General features: G+C 34.9%; 4 protein-coding genes across 8 annotated transcripts; 2 read left to right on the top strand and 2 right to left on the bottom strand.

Moving 5' to 3' along the window:
* The first annotated feature begins 161 nt into the window (after positions 1-161).
* On the top strand, positions 162-4,994 carry LOC146909196 (Pentatricopeptide repeat (PPR) superfamily protein). Of its 4 annotated transcripts, XM_085724173.1 has the most exons (5): positions 162-2,693; positions 3,332-3,488; positions 3,568-4,275; positions 4,352-4,628; positions 4,714-4,994. In XM_085724173.1, the coding sequence occupies exon 1, from the start codon at positions 208-210 to the stop codon at positions 2,641-2,643; it is 2,436 nt and encodes an 811-aa protein (XP_085580299.1). In that variant the 5' UTR covers positions 162-207; the 3' UTR covers positions 2,644-2,693; positions 3,332-3,488; positions 3,568-4,275; positions 4,352-4,628; positions 4,714-4,994. The 4 variants fall into 4 exon arrangements, with proteins under 4 accessions (XP_085580299.1, XP_085580300.1, XP_085580301.1 ...); XM_085724174.1 differs by having other exon boundaries at positions 3,371-3,488; positions 3,568-4,628; XM_085724175.1 differs by lacking the exon at positions 4,352-4,628.
* A 2,143-nt stretch (positions 4,995-7,137) lies between these two features.
* Positions 7,138-7,892, bottom strand: LOC146909195 (coiled-coil protein). The gene has a single exon (XM_085724172.1). It carries the CDS (start codon positions 7,860-7,862, stop codon positions 7,281-7,283), a length of 582 nt encoding a protein of 193 aa, XP_085580298.1. The 5' UTR covers positions 7,863-7,892; the 3' UTR covers positions 7,138-7,280.
* A 2,028-nt stretch (positions 7,893-9,920) lies between these two features.
* LOC146909193 (aspartokinase 1, chloroplastic-like) lies at positions 9,921-18,273 on the bottom strand. Of its 2 annotated transcripts, none has more exons than XM_085722575.1 (14): positions 18,162-18,273; positions 17,659-18,079; positions 16,658-16,808; positions 16,494-16,534; positions 15,783-15,937; positions 15,497-15,646; positions 15,271-15,366; positions 13,312-13,428; positions 13,037-13,156; positions 12,856-12,948; positions 12,659-12,775; positions 12,092-12,208; positions 11,715-11,777; positions 9,921-10,339 (listed from the first exon to the last, which is right to left on the bottom strand). In XM_085722575.1, exons 3-14 carry the CDS (start codon positions 16,792-16,794, stop codon positions 10,196-10,198), a joined length of 1,350 nt encoding a protein of 449 aa, XP_085578701.1. In that variant the 5' UTR covers positions 16,795-16,808; positions 17,659-18,079; positions 18,162-18,273; the 3' UTR covers positions 9,921-10,195. The 2 variants fall into 2 exon arrangements, with proteins under 2 accessions (XP_085578701.1, XP_085578700.1); XM_085722574.1 differs by having other exon boundaries at positions 16,658-16,740.
* LOC146909194 (uncharacterized) lies at positions 13,818-15,097 on the top strand. Its single transcript, XM_085722576.1, has one exon. It carries the CDS (start codon positions 13,956-13,958, stop codon positions 14,709-14,711), a length of 756 nt encoding a protein of 251 aa, XP_085578702.1. The 5' UTR covers positions 13,818-13,955; the 3' UTR covers positions 14,712-15,097.
* Positions 18,274-23,289: the final 5,016 nt, after the last annotated feature.

Below are 23,289 nucleotides of genomic sequence, written 5' to 3'. Positions count from 1 at the left end.
ACATATATAATTATTTTACACATTTTTTTTTAGGAAACATCTATTCAATGATGTTTTGTCAAATAAATAAAAAAAATTATTCAATGATGTATTGACACGGCAATCAATAAATATGGAGTATATAAGTTTGGACCTGCATATATGGTTTGATATTCATAAACGCTGGTCATTTTGGCTCCCAAAAAAAACGAGGTTACTCTGTCTCTCATGAATAACATAATAAAACCATGTACGAGGAATCTTGTCACGACGCTAACTGCTCCAAAACCTCACCTTCACGTCGACGCTTCCATCATAAAAACAGGCTTCAATCCCAACACATTTCGTTCAAACTTCCTCGTCAAGTCTTTTCTCCAACGTGGCGATTTAAATGGTGCTCGTAAACTGTTCGACGAAATGCCTCAGAAGAACGTATTCTCCACTAACACCATGATCATGGGTTACGTTAAATGTGGAAATCTTTCTGAAGCTAGAACCTTGTTTGATTCCATGTTTCAACGCACTGCTGTTACATGGACAATGTTGATCGGTGGCTATGCTCAAAATAATCGATTCCGTGAAGCCTTTGGACTTTTTGTTGAAATGGGTAGGCATGGGATCGACCCGGATCATGTTAGTTTGGCGACTTTGTTATCTGGGTTTACTGAGTTTGATTCTGTTAATGAAGTGAGACAGGTTCATAGTCATGTTATCAAATTGGGATATGACTCGACGCTTGTGGTTTCTAACTCGTTGCTTGATTCTTACTGTAAGACTCGCAGCCTCGGATTAGCTTGTCAACTGTTTAATGATATACCTGAGAGAGATTCAGTTACTTTTAATGCCTTGTTGACGGGGTACTCAAAAGAAGGATTTAATCGTGAAGCCATAAACCTGTTTTTCAAGATGCAGGAAGTGGGGTATAGGCCAACGGAGTTTACTTTTGCAGCAATTTTAACAGCAGGTATACAGTTGGATGATATAGAATTTGGTCAACAAGTTCATGGTTTTGTAGTGAAGTGTAACTTTGTTTGGAATGTGTTTGTGGCTAATGCTTTGCTTGATTTTTACTCGAAGCATGATCGGGTTGTTGAAGCAAGTAAGCTTTTTTATGAGATGCCGGAGGTGGATGGTATCTCTTACAATGTGCTTGTCACATGTTATGCGTGGAATGGAAGAGTGAAAGAATCTCTTGAACTATTCAGGGAGTTACAGTTCACTGGATTTGACAGAAGGAATTTCCCATTTGCTACATTGTTAAGCATAGCTGCAATATCTTTAAACCTGGATATGGGTAGGCAAATTCATTCCCAGACTATTGTAACGGATGCAACTTCAGAAATCCTCGTAGGGAATTCTTTGGTTGACATGTATGCTAAATGTGGCAAATTTGGGGAAGCAAATAGGATTTTTGCAGATCTGGCTATTCAAAGTTCAGTTCCATGGACAGCCATGATCTCATCTTATGTCCAGAAGGGGCTTCATGAAGATGGTCTTAAGCTATTCGTTGAGATGCAAAGAGCCAAAGTAGGTGCCGACGCAGCCACTTATGCCAGCATTGTAAGAGCATGTGCTAGTTTAGCCTCATTGACGCTAGGAAAGCAGTTACACTCGCATATAATCGGATCAGGATACATTTCAAATGTATTTTCTGGGAGTGCACTTATTGACATGTATGCAAAATGTGGATCCATAAAAGATGCACTTCAAATGTTTCAAGAGATGCCTGTAAGAAATTCAGTTTCCTGGAATGCACTGATTTCAGCTTATGCACAAAACGGAGACGGTGACCACACCCTTAGATTGTTTGAAGAAATGATTCGTTCAGGTTTGCAGCCAGATTCTGTTAGCCTTCTTAGCGTTCTGTGTGCTTGCAGTCACTGTGGCCTAGTTGAAGAAGGTTTACAGTACTTCAACTCCATGACTCAAATTTATAAACTTGTTCCTAAGAAAGAGCATTATGCATCAACTGTTGATATGTTATGTCGCGGTGGAAGATTTGATGAGGCCGAAAAACTGATGGCTCAGATGCCTTTTGAACCTGATGAAATAATGTGGTCATCAGTTCTCAACTCATGCGGAATCCATAAAAATCAAAAGTTGGCAAAGAAAGCAGCAAACCAACTATTCAATATGAAGGTACTTAGAGATGCTGCTCCATATGTTACCATGTCCAATATCTATGCAGCAGCTGGTGAATGGGACAATGTAGGAAAGGTGAAGAAAGCAATGAGAGAAAGAGGTGTGAAAAAAGTCCCTGCTTATAGTTGGGTTGAAATCAAACACAATACTCATGTTTTCACAGCCAATGATAAGACTCATCCACAGATGAGAGAGATAATGAAGAAGCTTGATGAATTGGAAGAGAAAATGGTGAAACAAGGGTATAAACCAGACTCAAGCTGTGCCCTTCACAATGTGGATGAGGAAGTGAAGGTAGAGTCTCTTCAATATCACAGTGAACGCATTGCCATTGCCTTTGCGTTAATTAGCACCCCGGAAGGGTCACCTATACTGGTGATGAAAAACCTGAGAGCTTGTACTGATTGCCACGCCGCCATCAAGGTAATCTCGAAGATCGTCGGTCGAGAAATCACGGTTAGAGATTCAAGCAGGTTCCATCATTTCAGGGATGGGTTTTGCACTTGTAGGGACTACTGGTAGCCTGTCTTTATTCTATCCATAAAAAACCATCCATTTCCCTTAAAAGAGAGGTAAACCCATGGAAAGAATATAGTTTCCAAGGTTAAGTCACTCATGTATTTATTCTAACTCCATTTACTTATTCTTCCAAAGACCCGGTAAAACGATATATTGTTTCATGACATTACAGTAATCGATTCTCAAACTAATTGATTTTGATTAAGGCTTAAATACATTTTTGGTCAGTTTTAAAATGGTTAATTTTAGTCCTATATTTTCAATTGCTCAAACTAAGTACCTCTACTTTTCAAAAGAGTGCAATCTGGTCCAACAGTTACTACCCCATTAAATTACTAACGGTGCCAGTGACTTCGTTGTGAAACGAAACACGGTGGCCCTATAAATTTGGGATTACTGTATAATCTTTGTGTCGCTGCTCCTGAGGAAAGTCCATTTTCTTTGACTACTTATAGATACTGTGAAAATCTGTAAACTGGGATAAAATTGACTGTAAGGCGGTAGGAAGAATTAAGGAGTAAATAATTAGTACTCTTATAATTAAATGTGGCATAGGAAGAAAGGGTCCAATATTTGAGAAAATCTATGTGTTTTGAGGCTTGTAAAGCAGCATTTGTAAGTACATGTAGACCGTTAATTGGAATAGATACATGCTTTCTGAAAGGTGTTTACAATGTCCAACTTTTAACAGCTATTGGTAAGCATGGGAATAATCGGATGCTACTGATAGCTTTTGCAGCAGTAGAAACTGAGACGAGAGAGTCCTGGTCATGGTTTGTAAACCTACTCATGGATGACTTAGGTGGATTTCAAAAACTAAACGATCATTTATTTCAGATCAACAGAAGGTAATGTGAATTTTGTTTTCTTAATTTATTAATAATTTAATCTAATCTCTGACATGTTTATTTTTCCTTTTCAAAGTAGGGGATAGCTACACGGGTTGTATGAAAATGTTGATAACAGGCTTTGTGTAAAACACCTATATGGGAATTGGACGAAGAAATATCCGGGCATAGAGGTGAAGGGGGCCTTTTGGAGGGCAGATAGAGCAACTACATTTCCGGACTTCACTAGAGCTATGGAACATTTACAGAAATTGAACGAGGATGCATGAAAGGACATGATCGGAGTTCCAGCCAAGATGTGGTCAAGATCTGCGTATATTAGTCACACTAAATGTGACCATCAGTTCATTAATATGTGTGAGCCATTCAATAAAGCTATACTTGAGTACAGAGCTTGAGTACAGAGACTAACCAATAATTAACTTGATAGAGGGGCCCTTGTTCAAAAAAAAAATGGATAGAGGGGCTGAAGTTTCATTTAACTAACCGAATTGTTACACAGAGAGATCTAATGCTGAGGTATAAAAGGAATATCTGTCCAATGATGCAACTACTGTTGGAGAAAGCAAGGAGAGAGGCTGATGGATGGAGCCCTAATTGGGCAGGGAACATTGCGTCGGCATGATTTGACGTGTCACAGAAAAATGATAAATATGTGATAAACTTATCTAACAGATCATGTAGCTGTAGGAAGTGGGAATTATCGGGTATCCCGTGCTGCTATGCTGGACGCAATGTGGTATAATAATAGCTATGTTCCTGAAGAATATGCGGAAAGTTGTTACAGGTACAAAATTTACACACCTATATTAATTCATCATAGTATACAGTAGTTGCCTATTTAATGGCATTTCTTTTTGCAGCAAGCAAACTTTTTTTACAACCTACTCGCATATCATAAGGCTATCCAATGGGGCTAAATTATGGCCTATAATTTATATCAACCCACTGTTAATGAGAAGAGCACTAGGTAGGCCTAAGAAACTAAGAAATAAAGCAAACAGTGAACCTTGTAATCCACATAAACTCCCAATATATCATACCCCACTTAGGTGCAAAAGGTGTGGGAGAGTAGGTCACAATATTAGAATATGTAAGGGGAAAACTGCAGCTGATAGAGCAATTTGAGGAGGAAATAAGGTAACTTCATTTGGCTTTCTTTCAATGTTATGTATATTTAGTTTTGGCAGTTTTTTGTTGATATTTCTCTTTTGTAATTTGAAAGGGTGGAAGTAAGGGTGCTTCTAAAAGAAAGGAACTAAATTAAATTGACAACCAGGGGCAGCTTCTCAATTTACCCAAGATTCACAGGCAGCAGAGGCTATCCAGTCAGCACAACCATAGGATTTTATTTTCTTATGCTTTATTAGGGATTTATTTTGTAGCTTAGTTTAAACATTAATTTTTAGTGGGTGATGGCAATGTATCAGCTACATATTACCACTGGTTTTGTACTTGCTGGTTTTGCATATGGCTATTGAAATGAATTTTTACTCATCCAAGGAATTGCCTATATACTTTTGATGGAAGTTTGTTTTCCTTTCTGTAGCTAATGCAAATAAATTTTTTACTTGATCTATCAATTTATGACATCTGATCAGCTTATGTGTCTTCTGATATAATCATTCGAAGTATATGAGCACAAGTTCTATTTGACCAAGTATATATTAAATTGTAGGAAATTAAAGTGATATATATATATATATATATATATATATATATATATATATATATATATATATATATATATGGGGTTTGCTAGAACACACCCACTAGTTTTTATGTGGGAGTGTTTTAGCAAGTAAATAACTAAAAAGTGGTTAAATACACCCTAAGGTGTATGTTGCTATAACAATAACAAGTGGGTGTGTTCTAGCAAATCCTATAGGCATTTGCTAGAACACATCCACTAGTTTTTATGTGGGAGTGTTTTAGCAAGTAAATAACTAAAAAGTGGTTAATTACACCCTAAGGTGTAGCTTTGCTAAAACACTCCCACATAAAAATTAGTGGGTGTGTTCTAGCAAACCCCTATATATATATATATATATATATATATATATATATATATATATATATATATATAAAACATCACTCCATACTGTGCCATAGTCGCATAAGCTTAAAACAAAATGATTTGTTTCAACATTGCTCACCAGATTGAAATTTTTTACCTGATATACTAATATATAGTAGCTGTAAGCCTGCACATGCGCTAGTTATAACACAATTTTTAGATAATCGATTCTACATAAATCTTTATTTTCCTTAGTTTTGTTGTTTGGCTTACAGAGCGATACCTCTGATTATAGGGAGCTGCTCTGCCCTACTGATATGTAGTAAAATTTTAGTTCATATCAATATTTAGATATAATTATTAGGTTGAGGATGCCGTTGAGCTTGCATGTAGCACCAACACTTCACATTGAAGCCGTGTCCGGTGTCCAACACGTGTTGATGTCAGTGACACTTGCACGACACTAACCCATGATTATATTCAATTATTCAATTTTTTTATAGTTTTATTGGTGTCAACGTATCAATGTCATGTCCAAGTCAGTGTCTATGTTTCATAGACGTTAATTATATCTTTCTCATCTTATTTTTCTACTGGTTTTTGCGTTTGATATGTGGCACCTGTCTATATTCAGCCTGTAGCAGGGTACAATTCTTACCATGTGAACTGAATTATCCCCTTTTTTCCTCTTAAAACTCAGTTTTTGATCGATAGAGTAACTAGTAAGTAATGACTAATGAGAGTTATGTTTTGGTTCGTTTGGTTTTTAGTCCTCTTTAATAATTTTCTCAACTATTAACAAGAGCTTTATTTCATGATGTGGAGTAAGATATTGAAGGAGACAGACTTCAGTTTTGGATTGTTGCAGCGGACAGCTACAAACTTCACATGTTCAAGAGTGAAGGAAGGCTTCTACACCCAGCAGCAAGAGAACCACGGAAAAACAGTCGCATAAAAAGGAGAACCATGGAAAATGTTCAGCCTAACACTTAAGCTAACATATATGGACTAAATATCATTGATTTATAAAGTACAAGGACTAGTAACCAAAAAAAAGTACAAAAACTTAATTTGAGCAATTTAAAATAGGACCAAAAGTATTCATTTGATAAACTATAGGTACTTAAAATGTTTTAACCCTTTGCATTATCAAGATTGAAAAAGCCAATGAAAAAGTTGCTGCAGTTCAAATTGCTGGGATAGCTGCAGCAAATTGGAGCAAATAGAGATATTAAATAGTTAACCTTCTGAATTAATGTTGCCCAATTGTAGAGAGCAAAACCAACAGTTTTAAACACTTCATCATTTTCTTCAAAACTAACTAAAACTTGAGACCATTTACTAATCAAAAGACACTGAACCATTTCATGCAAGCACTCTTAGATTTATCATCCAATTCCCTTCCTGTCTGGTTTTTTATCCAACCGTTCTAATTTGTTCACTAACTAACTACTTCAATTCTATTCCTACAACTAGTAGCTTCAAATAGAATTGCTTGTACTCCCCAAATTGACATGATTTTATAGAATAAGAATTGCTTCGCATTTGAAAAGCACTTCTAAAGCATCTAAACTTGAAACCAAACACCAAACATCATCAAAACCCTAGAAACTATAATCAACAAACCATTCATAGTCACAACAGAACATGCTATATTATCTCAAGACTATAATGATAATTAATTTCAACACCACAAATATTCTCCAAAACAAAGAGCAATACATAATAAAATCTCAAAAATTTCATAAAAATAAACATAAATTAAAAAAACAATCTTATTTCTTAATCATATCATCAGGAACCATCCTAAGCTGCTTCCTCTGCTTAGACTTAGCAATTTTCTTCAAAGTTTTCGGATTCGTAATCTTCTGAAACTTAGTTCCAGATTTCAAAACATTATCCTTCTTCCTCTTCTCACTCTCTTCTCTCTTCCTTCTCTTCTCCACCTTATTCATCCTTATCGCCTCTTTCAACTCCGTCATCTTCTTCTTATACGCCGTCTTAATGCTCTTCTCTCTCGCTCTCTCCTCAAACGTCGTTCCCTTCTTGCTCACCTGAAGAGCTGAAGCGCGACGAGTACGGACCTGCTTCCATTTTCTGCCGGAGACTTTGCCGGCGATGACGCCGTCGTAGGTTGGGGCACCGAAGGAGACTGCGGAGAAGGTGGGTTTGTTGGGATCTGATAAGGATGGGAGGGCAGATCGCTTGGCTGGTGGAGCTGCGGTGTCGTCGGTTTCCATGGATACGATTTCTTCCATCTTGGCATCTTCGATTGCTTGGGCTTGTTCGCGTTTGCGTTTGTAGGTTTTGCCGCCGAAGCCTTCATCGAGGTGACGGAAATCGATGGTGCAGGCCATGGTTGATGTGAGAAGAGAGTGAAAAGAGGCAGAACCCTAGAACGTTGTTTAGGGTTTTTATATGACTAGACCTTAACCCGTGCGATGCACGGGTTTTTTGTTAATTCTTATGCATTTGAAATTCAGTAACATATTTAACTGTGGTCATTGTTATTGTGAACAATTTTACATGCATAGAAAGAAACAATAAAAGAAAAAGAGGAAAAAAAATCAATTCACGGAATTTAGAGAATAGGAAAAGAATCTAAAAATCATGATGAATCTTCAGATCACTTCAAATTATGTATTTCAATATAAGTCATTCAACCCGTGCAATCAAAGTTCTAACAACAATTAATACACCAAAATAACTATTTAATTTCAATTCATCAAAATAATTGTTTGAACAAATATTTAAGAACAAAAAACGATACGCGTAACTGAAGGGAAAGAAAATGACAGTTTATGAGAAGTGGAAAAAGTGGGATAAGAAGCGGTTAATGAGAAGTGGAAAAGGTGGGATAAGAAATGGGGGGTGCAACCAGATTTCTAACAACAATTAACACACCAAAATAATTATTTGAGAACAAAAAATGATGCTCATGATAAAAGGGAGAGAAAATAACAGTTTATGGGAAGTGAAAAAGGTGGGATAGGTAGTGGGAGGCGGTTTTAGAATTTGAAAGCGAAATAAATTTAACAAAAACATGTGTGGCGTAATGGCAAAAACAATAAAAGATGACCATCAATAACGTGGTTCAACTCCCACCAAGGAATTTTTTCACAAAGCTTTTTTAAGCTAATCAAAAAGGGCGGGATTAGGGTTAATTAGGGTTGCTTTCAAGACTGTTTAACATTTAGATATATAAAGATTTGGATTACCGATATTTGATTTGACGAATATACCCTTCTCTTCAGTCCTTTATATATGTACACATTTGTTTGCTTTCCCTAAGAAGAAGAAAAAAATATATTTGTTTTGCTGATAATCATTTATATTTAGGATAATCATTTTCATCTTTAATCGTTTATATTTAGGATAATCATTTTCATCTTTAACGGTGACCACAATAGTTTTTTAGCTTATCGAAATTTTAAAATAGTTTTTTTGTCTTAAAATAGTCTATAAATGCTCATTTCTTAAGAGACTAAGTAAGGATATTAACAGACTAATATGATAGAATTAACAAAACATGTTGACGTCAAAGACTATTTTAAACTTTTTTTTTATAACAACTATTTTAAACTTCTGATACATTGAGATACTATGATGGGACAAAAACGGCTATTTGTCCTTTATATGTAGAGAGTGTAAAATAAAACAATTATTAAAATAACAAACTTAATTCATTTCATTTACGATCAAAGTACAAAAACATGACGGCACATCACTAAACATGTGAAAGCTAACAGAAAATAAGACTATCTTTGTTAAAACTTGAGCGACCTTATTGGTTTGTCACTGGTTAAATCCGACATAAGAAATTTCTTAATTTTTTAAAATGTCAGGATGATTGAACCAATCCACATCAATTCGGGTTCGGGAGTCTAGCCTCGATAGTATGTGAACACTATTCAAGGTCGATTTGTCTTCATATCTAAAATAATTTGTAATTATGTTGAGCAAATTTAGTCACTTTTATATGACTTCCTTTTATACGATTCCTTAATTTTTTATTTATTTCTTTACCAACACATAATTGTTTTTTTTCATCCTTTTGCTGCGTCTAACAATAAGTATTACGATAAGAACATCAATTTCTTTCTCTTGGAAAGCAAACATGTAAAAACAATAACAACTGTCGACAAATATGATAATGCTATTGACTTTGTTGTCAAAAATAAAAAATACTACCAATTTTTTGAACATTTTAATGTATGAAGTAATATACTTTTCGTCAACTCTCCAAAGTGTTCTAAAGACATTTGCTAAAAAGACCCAAAAATATCGCTCCAGCAAGCCAACTCCCCCCGCAGTAGGCTACCAAAAATAATGGGTAATGTTAACCAGTGCCCCCGGGACACTGGTTAAGGAAGCAAATATAGTAACATCACATTGGAAGTTGTGCAGTCAACTCATTAAAAGTCTAAAAAGTATTTCTTTTAATTTAAGACTTTCTTTTTTAGGTTTCCTTAACCAGTGCCCCAGGGGCACCGGTTAACATAACCCAAAAATAATATATGATCTAGAAAAAAACAGGACTAGAACATACAATATTTATACATAGTCATTCCTCTCAACCCAAACCCGGACCAAAATTTTCTATAACACATAATGTGAATAAAATTTATATGCTACATCTCAATTAAATAGTGGAGTATTGCTACAAGAACTTGAAATTAAAGTATCCTCCTTAAGATAATGTACGAACAGAACCATTTTCAGGTATGGATTCATTCTCTAATTCAGAGAGCTTGCCACACTCAAAGAAGATTTTGTGGAGAGTCCTGACAGACTGCTCTGCTTCGTCGTTGTTTACAACTAATGAGATATTAACCTGCCGTGAAACAAACAGGAACAAAAAACATATATGAAAACAAAAACATTTTACAGCAATGATTGAGCTTTTATTCAAATCCTGATTTCAAATGTCATTACTTTATTTTCAAATTCTGATTCTGAATATGCCAACCTCCAAGTCTAAAATTAACAACTTAAGAATATTACATTCATGTTGGCTATTTTCTGCCCAACGTTACAATTCAATATAACATTGGAGGTCACATTGCCGAGTGGTAAAAATGTGTTTTAAGCTTGACTGGCAATTTTCTAGTAATTCATGTCTATACAATACAGCCAACAAAAACCAGTGATGAATTATGAATGACGGAATGTTTAACTGTCCCTCCTACATGCAAAATATGTTAATGTTACCACATGCCAAGTCTAATACAAGACCATATACAAGTCATTGCTAGTGATCTATGTAGCACCAACACTTCAAGTCACAAGAGTGGCTGAGTTCCTGATATGTGTTCGTGTCCGACACTATGATACAAGCAAAGAGGAAATGGGCTGTGTTGAAGAGCAAGCCAGGCCCAACGGGATCGAGAGGACCAAGAGAGCAATTGACAAGCCTAAGAAGTTTAAGGACTATGTTGCCATTTGATCATTGTTGTTATCTAATCATTTAATAGCTTATTCTAGAAGCTTCATGACTCATAAGTTTGTTGTTTGTTTGTTAGAAAGGCCATGTACTATCTGTTGGAAATCCCGCCCCGAGCGTGAGGGTGTGTGTTGGTAATCCCACCTTAATTGCGATCTGCCCCTAGTTGCCTTATGTTGGCTTGTCTTTGAGAGGGTGGATTTAGTCCCACATCGGTTAGATAGGAAGCTTGATCAAAGTTTATAACAAGGAGGCACTCTGCACCTTTCAAGCTGGTTTTGGAAGGATGAGTTAGGCCCCAAATTTCAACACTATCTCTATTTCTATTGGATTTGGATTTTATCAAAGAAGTAAATCCTTTTTCTTTTCCTCATCTTAATTCTTATCAAAGAAGTAAATCCTTTTTCTTTTCCTCATCTTAATTCTCAGGAGGTTCTCTATCTTTTGTGAACTCTGTCCTATAACAGGTATATTCACATATCACACTCATAAGACAAGCGCCAGACACTCCATTTCAGTATCATCTGACACTCGTACAACTCTACCACCTAGCTGACACTTTCATTTGGCTAAACATGAAAAGGGGCACAACAGATACAAAAAAACCAAAAAAAAAATAAAAAATAAAAAAAAAATTCCTAATGGCGATGATCAATTAGAAGGTGAAAGAAATGCCTTACATTAATTAATAATTTTTTTAGATATTTGGTAGTAGAAGGAGGGTTGAGGGTGAAAGACATAGTTCAATAGTTGATAAAGTGTATACCTTAGATGCACCCTGAGAAATCATTTGAACATTGACACCAAGGGATCCAAGAACTTGAAAGGCCTGCAATAAAATGCCAGTAAATAAAAAGGGCAAAGCATATGCATGCTGATGCCAATCAACCGATGCTTGAAAAATGCCATTTAACAAAGCACAGAATTTATTCATATGCTGATTTTGGCAATGCCCAAAGGCGCTCCTAAGGAATCAAATGCATCATCAACAAAAATCATATCCCCAAGACAGAAAGCGGATGGGAGGGACAGAACAGAAGGATAGTGATATTATAGCATCTCTAGGCATTAAAAGTTTAAAACGAAACTTTTTAATAATAAATTGTAGACATATATTCAAATAGAAATAATGCAATACAAAACCTTCTCCAGTATCAGTGACGACATCTGAACGTTTCCAATAAGAGAGATTATGGATCTATTTTTAAGGAGATTCACCACAGAAATTTTTTCCAGTTCTTCAACAACATAGTCAAGTTCCTGGAAAGAGGAAAAGAATGACAGCCGATTAGAATTACGCAAGGGTTGACTTGTGCATGCATTTGTTTCTTTTTAGAGTAAAAAATAAGTTGTGTCAAACTGATAGATGTTATCTTATAAGACCATCAGGAAATCAATAACAAAAACAACACAATCCCATTAGATGGGAGATACTACATTGACCAAATGACACCATTCCACCAATGTTAAATTCTCAGTGCTTAACGAAAAAGCTGTGCATGCAAATAACCGATGTCTTGGCCAGTTCATCAATAACTGGCTGGGTCAAGCGTTTAAAACTACCAGCCAGGTCATGCTTATTTTAATTAAAAAAATTGCACCCATAATAGCCTCATATTGCAAAATTTGAAAAAATAAACAAAGAACTTGACTTCACAAATAATTGAAGGAAGGAACTCAACAAAATAATGAATGGGAGTAACGGCTTACTTGTTGAATTAGCTCTCTGCTCCACAGCTTGGACGGATCCAACGTCAAGGAAATACTAACCTCACTTGTAGCTACCATATCAATTGATATGCCTAAATCTTCAAAGATTGAAAACACCTGCATAAATATGGAAACATGAAGACATAAAAGGATTTATCCACAAGGAGGATAGGTGTCACCGTCATTTATTTTCTTACCTTAGCAAGGAACCCAACCGCACCAAGCATGCGGGTGCTTACAATATCCAACGTGGTAACATTACGTTTCAAAACAATGCTAGTTAATAATGCCTGCAATTGGAAATAAGAAAAGTTAACATTGACTAGTCATACTTCAGATAATCAATTTTTCTGTGTGCCAAGACACATTTCTACAAACCTTGCTCATGTCTCTTGTTTTGGTGATAAGGGTACCCGAAGCTTTAGGGTTGTAGGAATTTTTAACCCTAACAGGAATATCAACTTCTCGAGCAGGTCTCATAGACTGTGGATGCAGGACCTGCAAATTAGAGATTTAATCCACACACAAGATTAATCTAATGTCCCAAGGTCGAAATCATATCAATTGTAAATCCAATAACCATGTCGTGCCTGTTCATGAAAGTGCTGCAGACTTTACTAGAAAGTGCTGCATATTAGTGAATATAATGATACCTGAGCACCGAAGTATGCAAGTTCGGCGGCCTCGTCAAATGTCAAATACGGAACAGGTTTTGCTTGTGGGCATATATTTGGATCACAGGTTAGAACACCATCAACATCTTTCCATACCTGTTTAAGGAACCAAGATTAACCATTTGTTTTTATCTTCATTTAGTCTACATGCTAAGGAAAATATGCATAAAATATTCCAGTAGTTCATGTTAGGTATCCGGTGGTATTGATAGGGTAACCGCTGATGCAGTCAGTTATTTTATATATAGTTATTTAGGAGCAGTTAGCATTTTGTATAATATGCAGTATTTGTGTTGATTAGGAGCAGTTAGGCAGTTTATGCAGTAATTTGTATTGATTAGGAGCGGTTACAGGCAGTTTATGCCCTTAGTTTGTATAAATAAGGCAATTTGGCCACAACAGTAGGAAAATTAAAAATAATTCAATTAGGAACCTTATTGGTTTTGGGCAGAGAGAGAAATGTCTCTTCTCTGAGGAACTTTTGCTTTGGGATTACAGAGGGATAATCTTCTGTAATATTTTCTTTTCAATCAATAATACCATTTCTTTTGTTTCTCTTAATTTGGGTTCCTATCAATTGGTCCGACCTACCGGATACGAGAAGGAAACCAGTGTTATCGGAGATGGATGGAATATGGACTTTGAAGTATAAACTATCACAATTTACTGGGACAGATCCTGCTGGATGGATCACAAGGGCTGAAATGTTCTTTGCAGATAATGAAATTCACTCATGTGATAAGTTGCAGTGGGCTTTCACGAGTATGGAGGATGAAGAAGCGTTGTTGTGGTTTTATTCTTGGTGCCAAGAGAACCCAGATGCTGACTGGAAGTCATTTTCTATGGCCATGATTAGAGAATTTGGAGCACAGATGGAGCACTCAACAGATAAACAAATGGTGCAAAATCATGATCAAGAATCAAAACCAAAACTGTGGAAGATGACAGAAAAACACGATGAACCAGTATTAGAGAAGACCATCAACGATGGAGAAGGAAGGTACGTCAATGAAATTTCACCTTCGTCGGAAAAGTTTGTTGATGCTAAAATGGAGAACATTCAAACAAAGAAGAGTCGCAAGGATAATAGAATTGGGGGAAGAGTATTGAACGAGAAAGGGGCAGATGAAGAAGCGAAAGCAAGAAGAAAATCTTACATGACAGTTAGAAAAAGAGAGCAAGAGGGTGGGGTTTACCCACAACCTCCGCTGGAGCCATTCCCTCTGAATTTGAAAGAAAGGAGTTGCAAATATAAAACTTTGTATGTGGCTTGGTTGTTTGAAGGGGGCTTGTCAAGGTTCCAACAATGGGATCCTGGGGGCAAAAGAATTCAAGTTAGTTTCTTTAACTCGGCCTTGAGGACAAGGCTGTTTTTCTAGCGGTCGGTAATGTTAGGTATCCGGTGGTATTGATAGGGTAACCGCTGATGCAGTCAGTTATTTTAATATATAGTTATTTAGGAGCAGTTAGCATTTTGTATAATATGCAGTATTTGTGTTGATTAGGAGCAGTTAGGCAGTTTATGCAGTAATTTGTATTGATTAGGAGCGGTTACAGGCAGTTTATGCCCTTAGTTTGTATAAATAAGGCCATTTGGCCATAACAGTAGGAAAATTAAAAATAATTCAATTAGGAACCTTATTGGTTTTGGGCAGAGAGAGAAATGTCTCTTCTCTGAGGAGCTTTTGCTTTGGGATTACAGAGGGATAATCTTCTGTAATATTTTCTTTTCAATCAATAATACCATTTCTTTTGTTTCTCTTAATTTGGGTTCCTATCAGTTCATACTAGTGAATTCGTAGTCAAAGAGATACTTGCAATTTTCATAACCAGAAATAATACCAAACACCTAAATTAAACAACTCATGCAATATGTAAAATTAGTACACTGAAATTCTGACAAGATGTTGCACCCCAACTAAGATTTTATAAACAAACCTGAATCTCTCGCAGTCCTAGTGCTTTCCCAATTGTTGTAGCTGTCAAATCGCTACCCCCTCTACCCAATGTTGTCCTTGCACATGATTTCCGAGCCTGCAAGAAGTTCAATATATTACACTTGTATTTGTGAGTTTCTTATTTTAGCAATGTAAAAACCAAAAAATTCAGAAAGAGCAGGGCAGGGGGAAGAATAATCATAAAAAATGTAAGCCAATACAAAAACCTTTCCAAGGAAGCCTGTAACAATTGGAATTGCAGGATCAGAAACCCAATCACTATGTAACCTCTTCGCAACAGCTGGATATGTTGCCTCCAAAATGTCCGCATTTGTGAAGTCATCAGTTGTTATAAAACCAATCTCGAATGCATCATACTGCCAGATCATTAAATTAGCATTTAGAAACAAATTATATGATCAGGATCCAGAGTTAGAACATCCTCTTCAGAAATTACAAAACCAAATCTTTTAGCTGCAATATGTATTATAGATGCAAACAAGAGAAACATACTTGACGAGCCTTAACACCTATTTTATTAAGATATGCAGCAAAGATCCTAGTGGACATGCACTCTCCAAATGAAACCAAGTAATCTTGAGTCCGTGGAGTCAGTTCTTTCATCATAGCAATCCCCTTCAGAAGTTGCTCCAATTCTTCTAGATGTTCTGATAACATGGCAACACCCAACACCAAGACATAGCATACACAAATATGAGTACACACAAATGGAAAATAACTGAACATGCATATTGAGAAGAAAGAATGCATATGTAGAGTTAGCATGATATAACAAGCTCAAACTATGGTATCTCATTTCTGCCCATTACAATAATCACCATTACAATATCCAACATCTTCTCACCCATTAAAGGACCAGTTTCATCATTTAACCCAATGCATACAAAATGCAAATGCTTTGTTACATAAAATATTGTCAATCTCAAGACCAAAAAGACTGGTCTTGCATACTACAGGATACACAATAAAGTATGAATATTAATATGATAATTCTTAAATTGGAACTAAACATAAAAGTAAAACAAGCTGTAACTAGCATGGGAGTATGCATTGTGAATAAACTGATATATTCATTCAAACAGAAGATCAATACTCATAAGCATAACGGAGCAACACACAAATGCATAAATATAACTTTCCAGTTATGGAACACAATTAGTTCAGTGTAAAAATAATGCCATAGTGTGAAAGAACATAGCTCACTTGAAATAACATCTCTGTCAACTCCAAGTTCCTCCACTGTCCTGAATACAAAGCAACAAAGAGAGAGCACATAAGTCAATTAAAAAGGTAAATCTCCTTTGTTTATTCAATGAAAGCGTTTTCACTGCACTTGGAACGACAAAAAGGACAATCCATTTCCTGACCTGAGATGCAAGTCTTTTATATCACTGAGCTCGTCGATACTATCGGCATTAGTAACTCCACAGCTTACAGCTTTTTCTCCAGCCTGACAAGACAAAACCATGACTCTTGCTGAGGGTTTTGCATTGCACCACAACATATCAGTTGCAGTGGCTGCAGCAATCACATGAAACCGTGATTGCAAATTGCAAATTAATGTAAACAAATAGGCTTAAATAACTTTTTAGTTCATGTAAGATACAACTTTCCGACTTAGCACCTACAAATTTTAGTCAGCTTTAAACCCCTAAATCATAGGATATATGCTTTTGGTTCTTATTGTTTTGGTTTTAGTCCCGTGATATTTGTCTATGTTGGAAATAACCCTTATTTCAGGGAATTAAATCAGCATGGTTCTCATACCAAAAAGAGATTATTCTTATAATGACAAACATTAGTACATTACAATGATTAAAAGCAAATCAACTAGAACAAAATTAATTACTCTTGAGTTTCAAGGTATAACATAACTAGAAACAAAAACAACTTTTCCTATGTTTCAGGATTGAATCCGATAATTTTTTACACACGCTAAGTCAGTGTTTGGATTGACTTGAATATCTTATCTAAGCTTATGTGCTAGCACAAGCATTCGACATGGTGTTTGGGAGAGCTTAAGAAAGCAGCTTATGACATGTCCATAAGTTGTTTTCAGCTAATACCTATAAGCTTTCCATGACAGCTTATATGAAAACATTTTGATTGATCATATTCGCTTTTGTACTATAGAAATAGCTTCTATATATAGTAAGTGTTCATCCGATAAGCACCGAATTAGGTTGTTTATCCAAATAGACCCTAAAACTAAAATTGGTGTATATACATTTTTGACTATAGCAATAGCTTATAATATATAAGCTCTTAATTAAGTTGTTTATATATCTAAACCGACCCTGAAACTAAAAAAAAATCAATTAATTAAGCCTTAAAAATATAAAACAGACAACAAATAGAAAAGAAATACCAGTAAAAGTTTGTTGGTAGTTTTTCCCATAGCAGAAAGAACAATGATAGGCCTCTCTTCAGGAAAACTCAATATCAGATTAGCAATCTCTTTCATCCTCACAGCATTGGCAACAGAAGACCCACCAAATTTCATAACAACACTGTAACTCTTTTCAGTTTCCTCCACCTTCTCAGCCCCAAAATCACTTTCCCTCGCATTGTTGCTGCAACAACTGATTCTAACTGCATCACTCGACACTTTCTTCACAAGGGGAACGTGGGAAACACGCGCTGTGTACCCGATTCGACACAGTAACAAAGATGATTCGCAATGTGAGATTTTGCGCGTAGTTGCTACTGGGAATACGCTTTTAACGTAACCAACTTGCGTTGCCATGATTGTTCCAATGAGGATTACTTGTTATGGTAAATAATTGGAACTGAAAAAACAACGTTGAAAAATTTAACGTAAGATTTGATAAAATGGAGAGATTAAGGAAGAAAGAATGACAAGTACTGTACCTTAAAATTGTTGGTAACTGACTGTAATGGCAGCTAAAAGTACTCTGCTGCTACTTTCTCAGGCGGCTGTACTTTTTTTCTTTCTTCAACTCCCACTTTTTAAACGACAATTGTGTGTTGTTAAACGACAGCATTATTAAATACAATAATTGTCTTCTTAATAATACGATAATTATATCAGGACAGAAGAAAATTACTCCCTCCGTTTCAAAATAAGTGTCGATTATTTTAAAAAATAAACGACACTTATTTTGAAGGTTGTGTGTTCAATTCCCTCTGCCGATGTGAGGGCAGTGTTGGTGGGTGATTTGTAAGTACCTCTATAAGTGCCATTTTTGGGCCCGGAGGCGTGCCCTGACTCTAGTGGTGACCGGAGCCGAACCAACCTAAACTTTTGGATATCACAAATAAGTGTCGTTTTAAGTGTTTACACACATATTAAGAAATGCAATGATTAAAAGAAAGAGAATGGTTATTTTACCAAATTATCTTTATTAACTATTGGTTAGTTTTAAAAGTAATATTTTGGAAGTAATGCGCAGAGTATTAATTAGAGGGTACAATTGAAAAGAAAAAGTTATTATTGCATTGAAAACTGAAAGTGACATTCATTTTGAAACAAATTTTTTTGGCTAAAGCGACACTCATTTTGAAACGGAGAGAGTATAAAATAGTGTCTTGTAGATTGCAATAATTTTAGATGATTTTCAATAAAAATTATTTAAGGTTTTATCTAATTGAAAATAAATTATTGTTTACAGAGGTTTATATAATCAAATAAATTGTCAACTTTTTTTAATTAAACAATATAAATCTTGATTTTTCCTTTTAAATAATGTAATTAGCAATGTTGATACGTCGACAACATTATGTTTATATAGTTGCCAGTTGGTGGTTAATGACATCCACCAAAATAAATTGTTTAAGAGAATTCATAGGAGAATCCAAAATCGATTTCTCAGAGGAACAATTGAAACATTTATGTTTATAATTTGAATGGCTAATTATGTGTTTTTAGATCATAAAAGTTTATTTTTTTTTTAATTCAAGAGCATTGTGTTTATGTATATTTTGAAAGTATAGTGACTAATCACTATTGTGGTGTGTGGCTAATATTTTGTCACACCATTGTGGTATAGCATGAATTGTGATACGGTGAGTAGTGTCAATTTCCGCCTCAAAACATTAAGGGTGTGTTTGGATCACCAAAGAAAGTGATAGGAAAGATTGTAAGAGGAAAGATTGTTAAAGAAAAGAAAGTATGAGGAAAGTGAATGGAAAGTGGGATGATTTTCTAGTTGTTTGGTTTAAATGATAGTGAGAAGAAAGTGAAAGTAAAGATAATTATATAATTAGTAAATTGACATAAATATCCCTACATAATATATATAATATTTAAATATTTATATATATAATTTATAGATATAAATAAGTAACATGAAAATTGGAGACTGAAGTGGCAGGTGAGGGAACATATTAATTAAAGACAAAAAAAATAATGTTGATAATTGTTTAAAAGCCAATGGTCATTTTGTAATTTGAGCACAATGCCTCCATTCCTTTGTGTTTCTGCGCATGGTGGGGAGGAAAGGTTTCAGACCATGGGTCCCACCAAAATCAGACTTTCTTTCCTATCTAACAATGGAACCAAACTATGGAAAGACAATTCTCAAGATACTTTCTTTCCCATGTGCTTTCTTTCCTTAGTCTTTCTGCTGTTCCAAACACACCCTAAAGGCATGTTTGGTGCACAAGATAAGAAGACAGGATAGGATAAAACTATCATATCCTAGTTTAATCTGTTGTTTGGTGCGCCTAAAGGAAATGATAACTTAAACCTATTTCTAATACTATCATGCTCACCCTTTGTTAATTTTAGAGTAAATTACACTCCCCTCCCCTCAAAGATGCTTGAATTACACTCCCCCCTTTTATGTTAAAATATACACTCCCCTCCCCTCTTATTCAAAACATATTAGAAAACTTTTCACTCTCCTCCCCTAAGAGAAGTTTGAATTACATTCTCCTCTCCTCTTATGTTAAAATCTACACTTTACTCCCTCAATATTTTATTTTTATTTTTAATAATCTAGCAAAATAATAATTATCTAACACCCTTCTGAAAAAATAGTATTGCGGGTCTATTTTAATATAATAAAAATTTGAATACGTTTTCGCTATTTTTTATTCACAATTTCATTAACTTGTAGTTTTAAACCCTATTATAAAATATGAAACAACCCAAAATAAAATTAAAATATGTGAAAAATTCCTAAAGAAAATAAAACATGGTTATTTAAAAGTTAATTTTATACTCTAAATTATAAAACAATAGCAAAATATTTAAATTTAATTATGACATTTAAATTATAAAGAAATGAATTAATTTTTCTTAAATGGTGGTTCAAAATTAATATATATATCATAAAAATATTTATTTATGTTAAAATAGATTAAAGTGTAGTGCATATTTAATTATTAAGGGATGGAGTTGTAATTCAAACATCTTAGAATGGTGGGGAGTACAAATTTTACTTTTCAAGGGAGGAGAATGTATATTTTAACATAAGAGGGGATGGAAGTGTAATTCAAGCATCTTTGAGGGGAGGGATTTTATCATAAGAGGGGAGGGAAGTGTAATTCAAACATTTTGACATTTTGAGGGGGAGTGTAATTTACTCTATTACTACACATTTGTCCTTATTTGCTGCCGTGTGTACTACTGGAGACGAATCCCCTCCTACGAAATTTTCACTTGAGGGAGTGCAGTGTAAATCATCACAGTTCGATCATTTCTCAGTGGAGGCTGGAGGGTCTAGCATTCGGTAGTGGGAAACAAGTAGCTCAAATTTCACTGTCCAGTTGCGGGAGAGAATCCGGATCCGTGTTTTACTATATCATGAAAGCAGTTATGTCCATGAATGAGGCAAAATTGTGAGCTCATGGCCATGTTCCAAATGCCATTTGAGGACTGTACGTAGCAGAAGGAAAGATGGTCTGCTTGATGTGTTATTACAATTTGCACTATTTTTTTTAGTAAAGGCCTTCATCTCATATTTTTACTGATGTAACTGAAACAAAAAGGGTTAACGGGGAGGCTTAGATATATAAGCTTCAGTATTGTGCAATTGTGCTTGCCATTTGAGTGTAAATATTAATATTTCTTGTGTAGGTTCATCTTTTCGAAGCATCACCATAGTACTGAGTTACTGACAAGTGTTTCAAAAAAAGGTTTGTGTCTGCAATTTGGATCTAGACCAACAAGATTTTTTATGCTTTAGCATCATTGCAACTCTCCACAATTTCAATGATCGCAAGCTGCCATTTGAATTTGGAACCTTGACAATAATGATAGTGCTGTACCATCTATGTATATTTTATGAGTTTGGAGGAACAATATATTATTAGTAATTAAAAGAAGTTATGAGAAGATCTGACGATTCTTTTAGCACCAAAACCTTGATATGCTATGCATTTTCTACTATATACTTCAATGATTTTGACGGAATGTGTTTATAAAGGTTTTGTTAACTTGCCCTAAGGGCACATGTTAACAAAATTAAAAGTGAAAGTTTTGCATTAAAAAGAACAATATTTTAACTTTTAAAAAGTTGAATACCCGATTTTTAAGACGAATATTCTATATTGAGTTCTTTAACATAGATATGTGTCTTTAGAACATATATTAGCATTTGTCATTATTATTATACATCCTTACCAATTTGCTGCAAATAGCATACTCATTTGCCAATTTTGTTTTTCAACCCTTCTTTACTTTGCAAGGATCTTCTGTATGCTTTGAAGTAGTCTAATCCACTTTTTAAACACCATGTATTTTCACTACTAAGGTGTCTGTGTGCAAGTGTGTAGACTAATTTTCAACAAATGTTTTTGGTCAGAGATCAAACCCTTAATCATATACTTAATGATCCAAAATCTACCATTCCTTTCACACCATTTTGATCGAGGTAATTGTGTTTAAAAGATCCTAGATTGAGAAGAGGACATTTTCCAATTATTATAGAAGAAAGTGAATGAGTTTTACTCGTAGCCAAGAGGATATTCTCTGGTAAAATACCAAAACTTTCAGGACTCTGCCAAGTTGCATTCCAATCAAAATTCAATAGGCAAAAAACTTAACAGAGAAATGGACAAGAAAAAATTTAACCAATTCATTGCACCACTTAATCATAAATTTAACAGCACAAGTTTGCTTTTTGTCATAAGCACAATTTTTTGTCCAAATTACTATCATGTACTATTGTATTGTATACTGTTTGGTTCATTGTATTGTTTAATTGTTTCTAGATCAAAACAATATATATATATATATATATATATATATATATATATATATATATATATATATTCTGATTTTATCCAAGATTCACTATATTTTATATGTTAAAGCTTTCAACCAATGACATTGACAAATCATTGCCGACGTGAGTTGAGTGGTTATCGCTTTCCAAACAATTTATTTTGACATCATTGTGCATGTTGTGGTGTACTAGTATGAATTATGGTAAGTGTACATTGTTACTAGCTTGTCGTTACCTTGTACTTTGCTGTGTGTTTTACTATATCATGAAAACACTGATGTGATCATGCTAAGACAGCTGAGGAGTGTTTATAGCATAGTACTAGTTAACAAGTGTTTCAAAAAAGGTTTTGTTGTCTCCACAATTTCAATGATCACAAGCTACCATTTGAAACCTTGATACTATTGATATAATAGTATTGTGCCACTTGTGTATATTTGCTCAATCTGGAGGAACAATTTGTACACACTAATTGAAGGTAGTTATGATAAGATCCAGCAAATCTTTATACGTTATGCATTTTATATGAAGTTACTTGTGGGTGTGTGAATAGTAACGAATGGTTTGACAAAAGTGATGAAATGGATGTATCATATCATGTATGATTTCGAAAGATCATGTGATGAGACTTCAGAGTCCTCACGTCACTACTACTAGATACTTCAATGATTTTGACCGAAAGTAACGAAATTACTGATCCTTAAAGGTTGCAGCAGCAAAGAATGCGTTATTTACTAGTGTTGTTTTCAGGATTTTATTCATTTCTGTTTGAAAAATGCTAACAATTGTGTCAAAAAAAATACTAA

Source organism: Medicago sativa, chromosome 7 (genome assembly GCF_051527215.1).
Source record: "Medicago sativa cultivar Bolivia chromosome 7, Bolivia_mono, whole genome shotgun sequence".
In the NCBI taxonomy this organism is placed as follows: Eukaryota; Viridiplantae; Streptophyta; class Magnoliopsida; order Fabales; family Fabaceae; genus Medicago; species Medicago sativa.
Note: the sequence above shows the minus strand (reverse complement) of the source record. Positions and strands in the feature narration are given on the sequence as shown.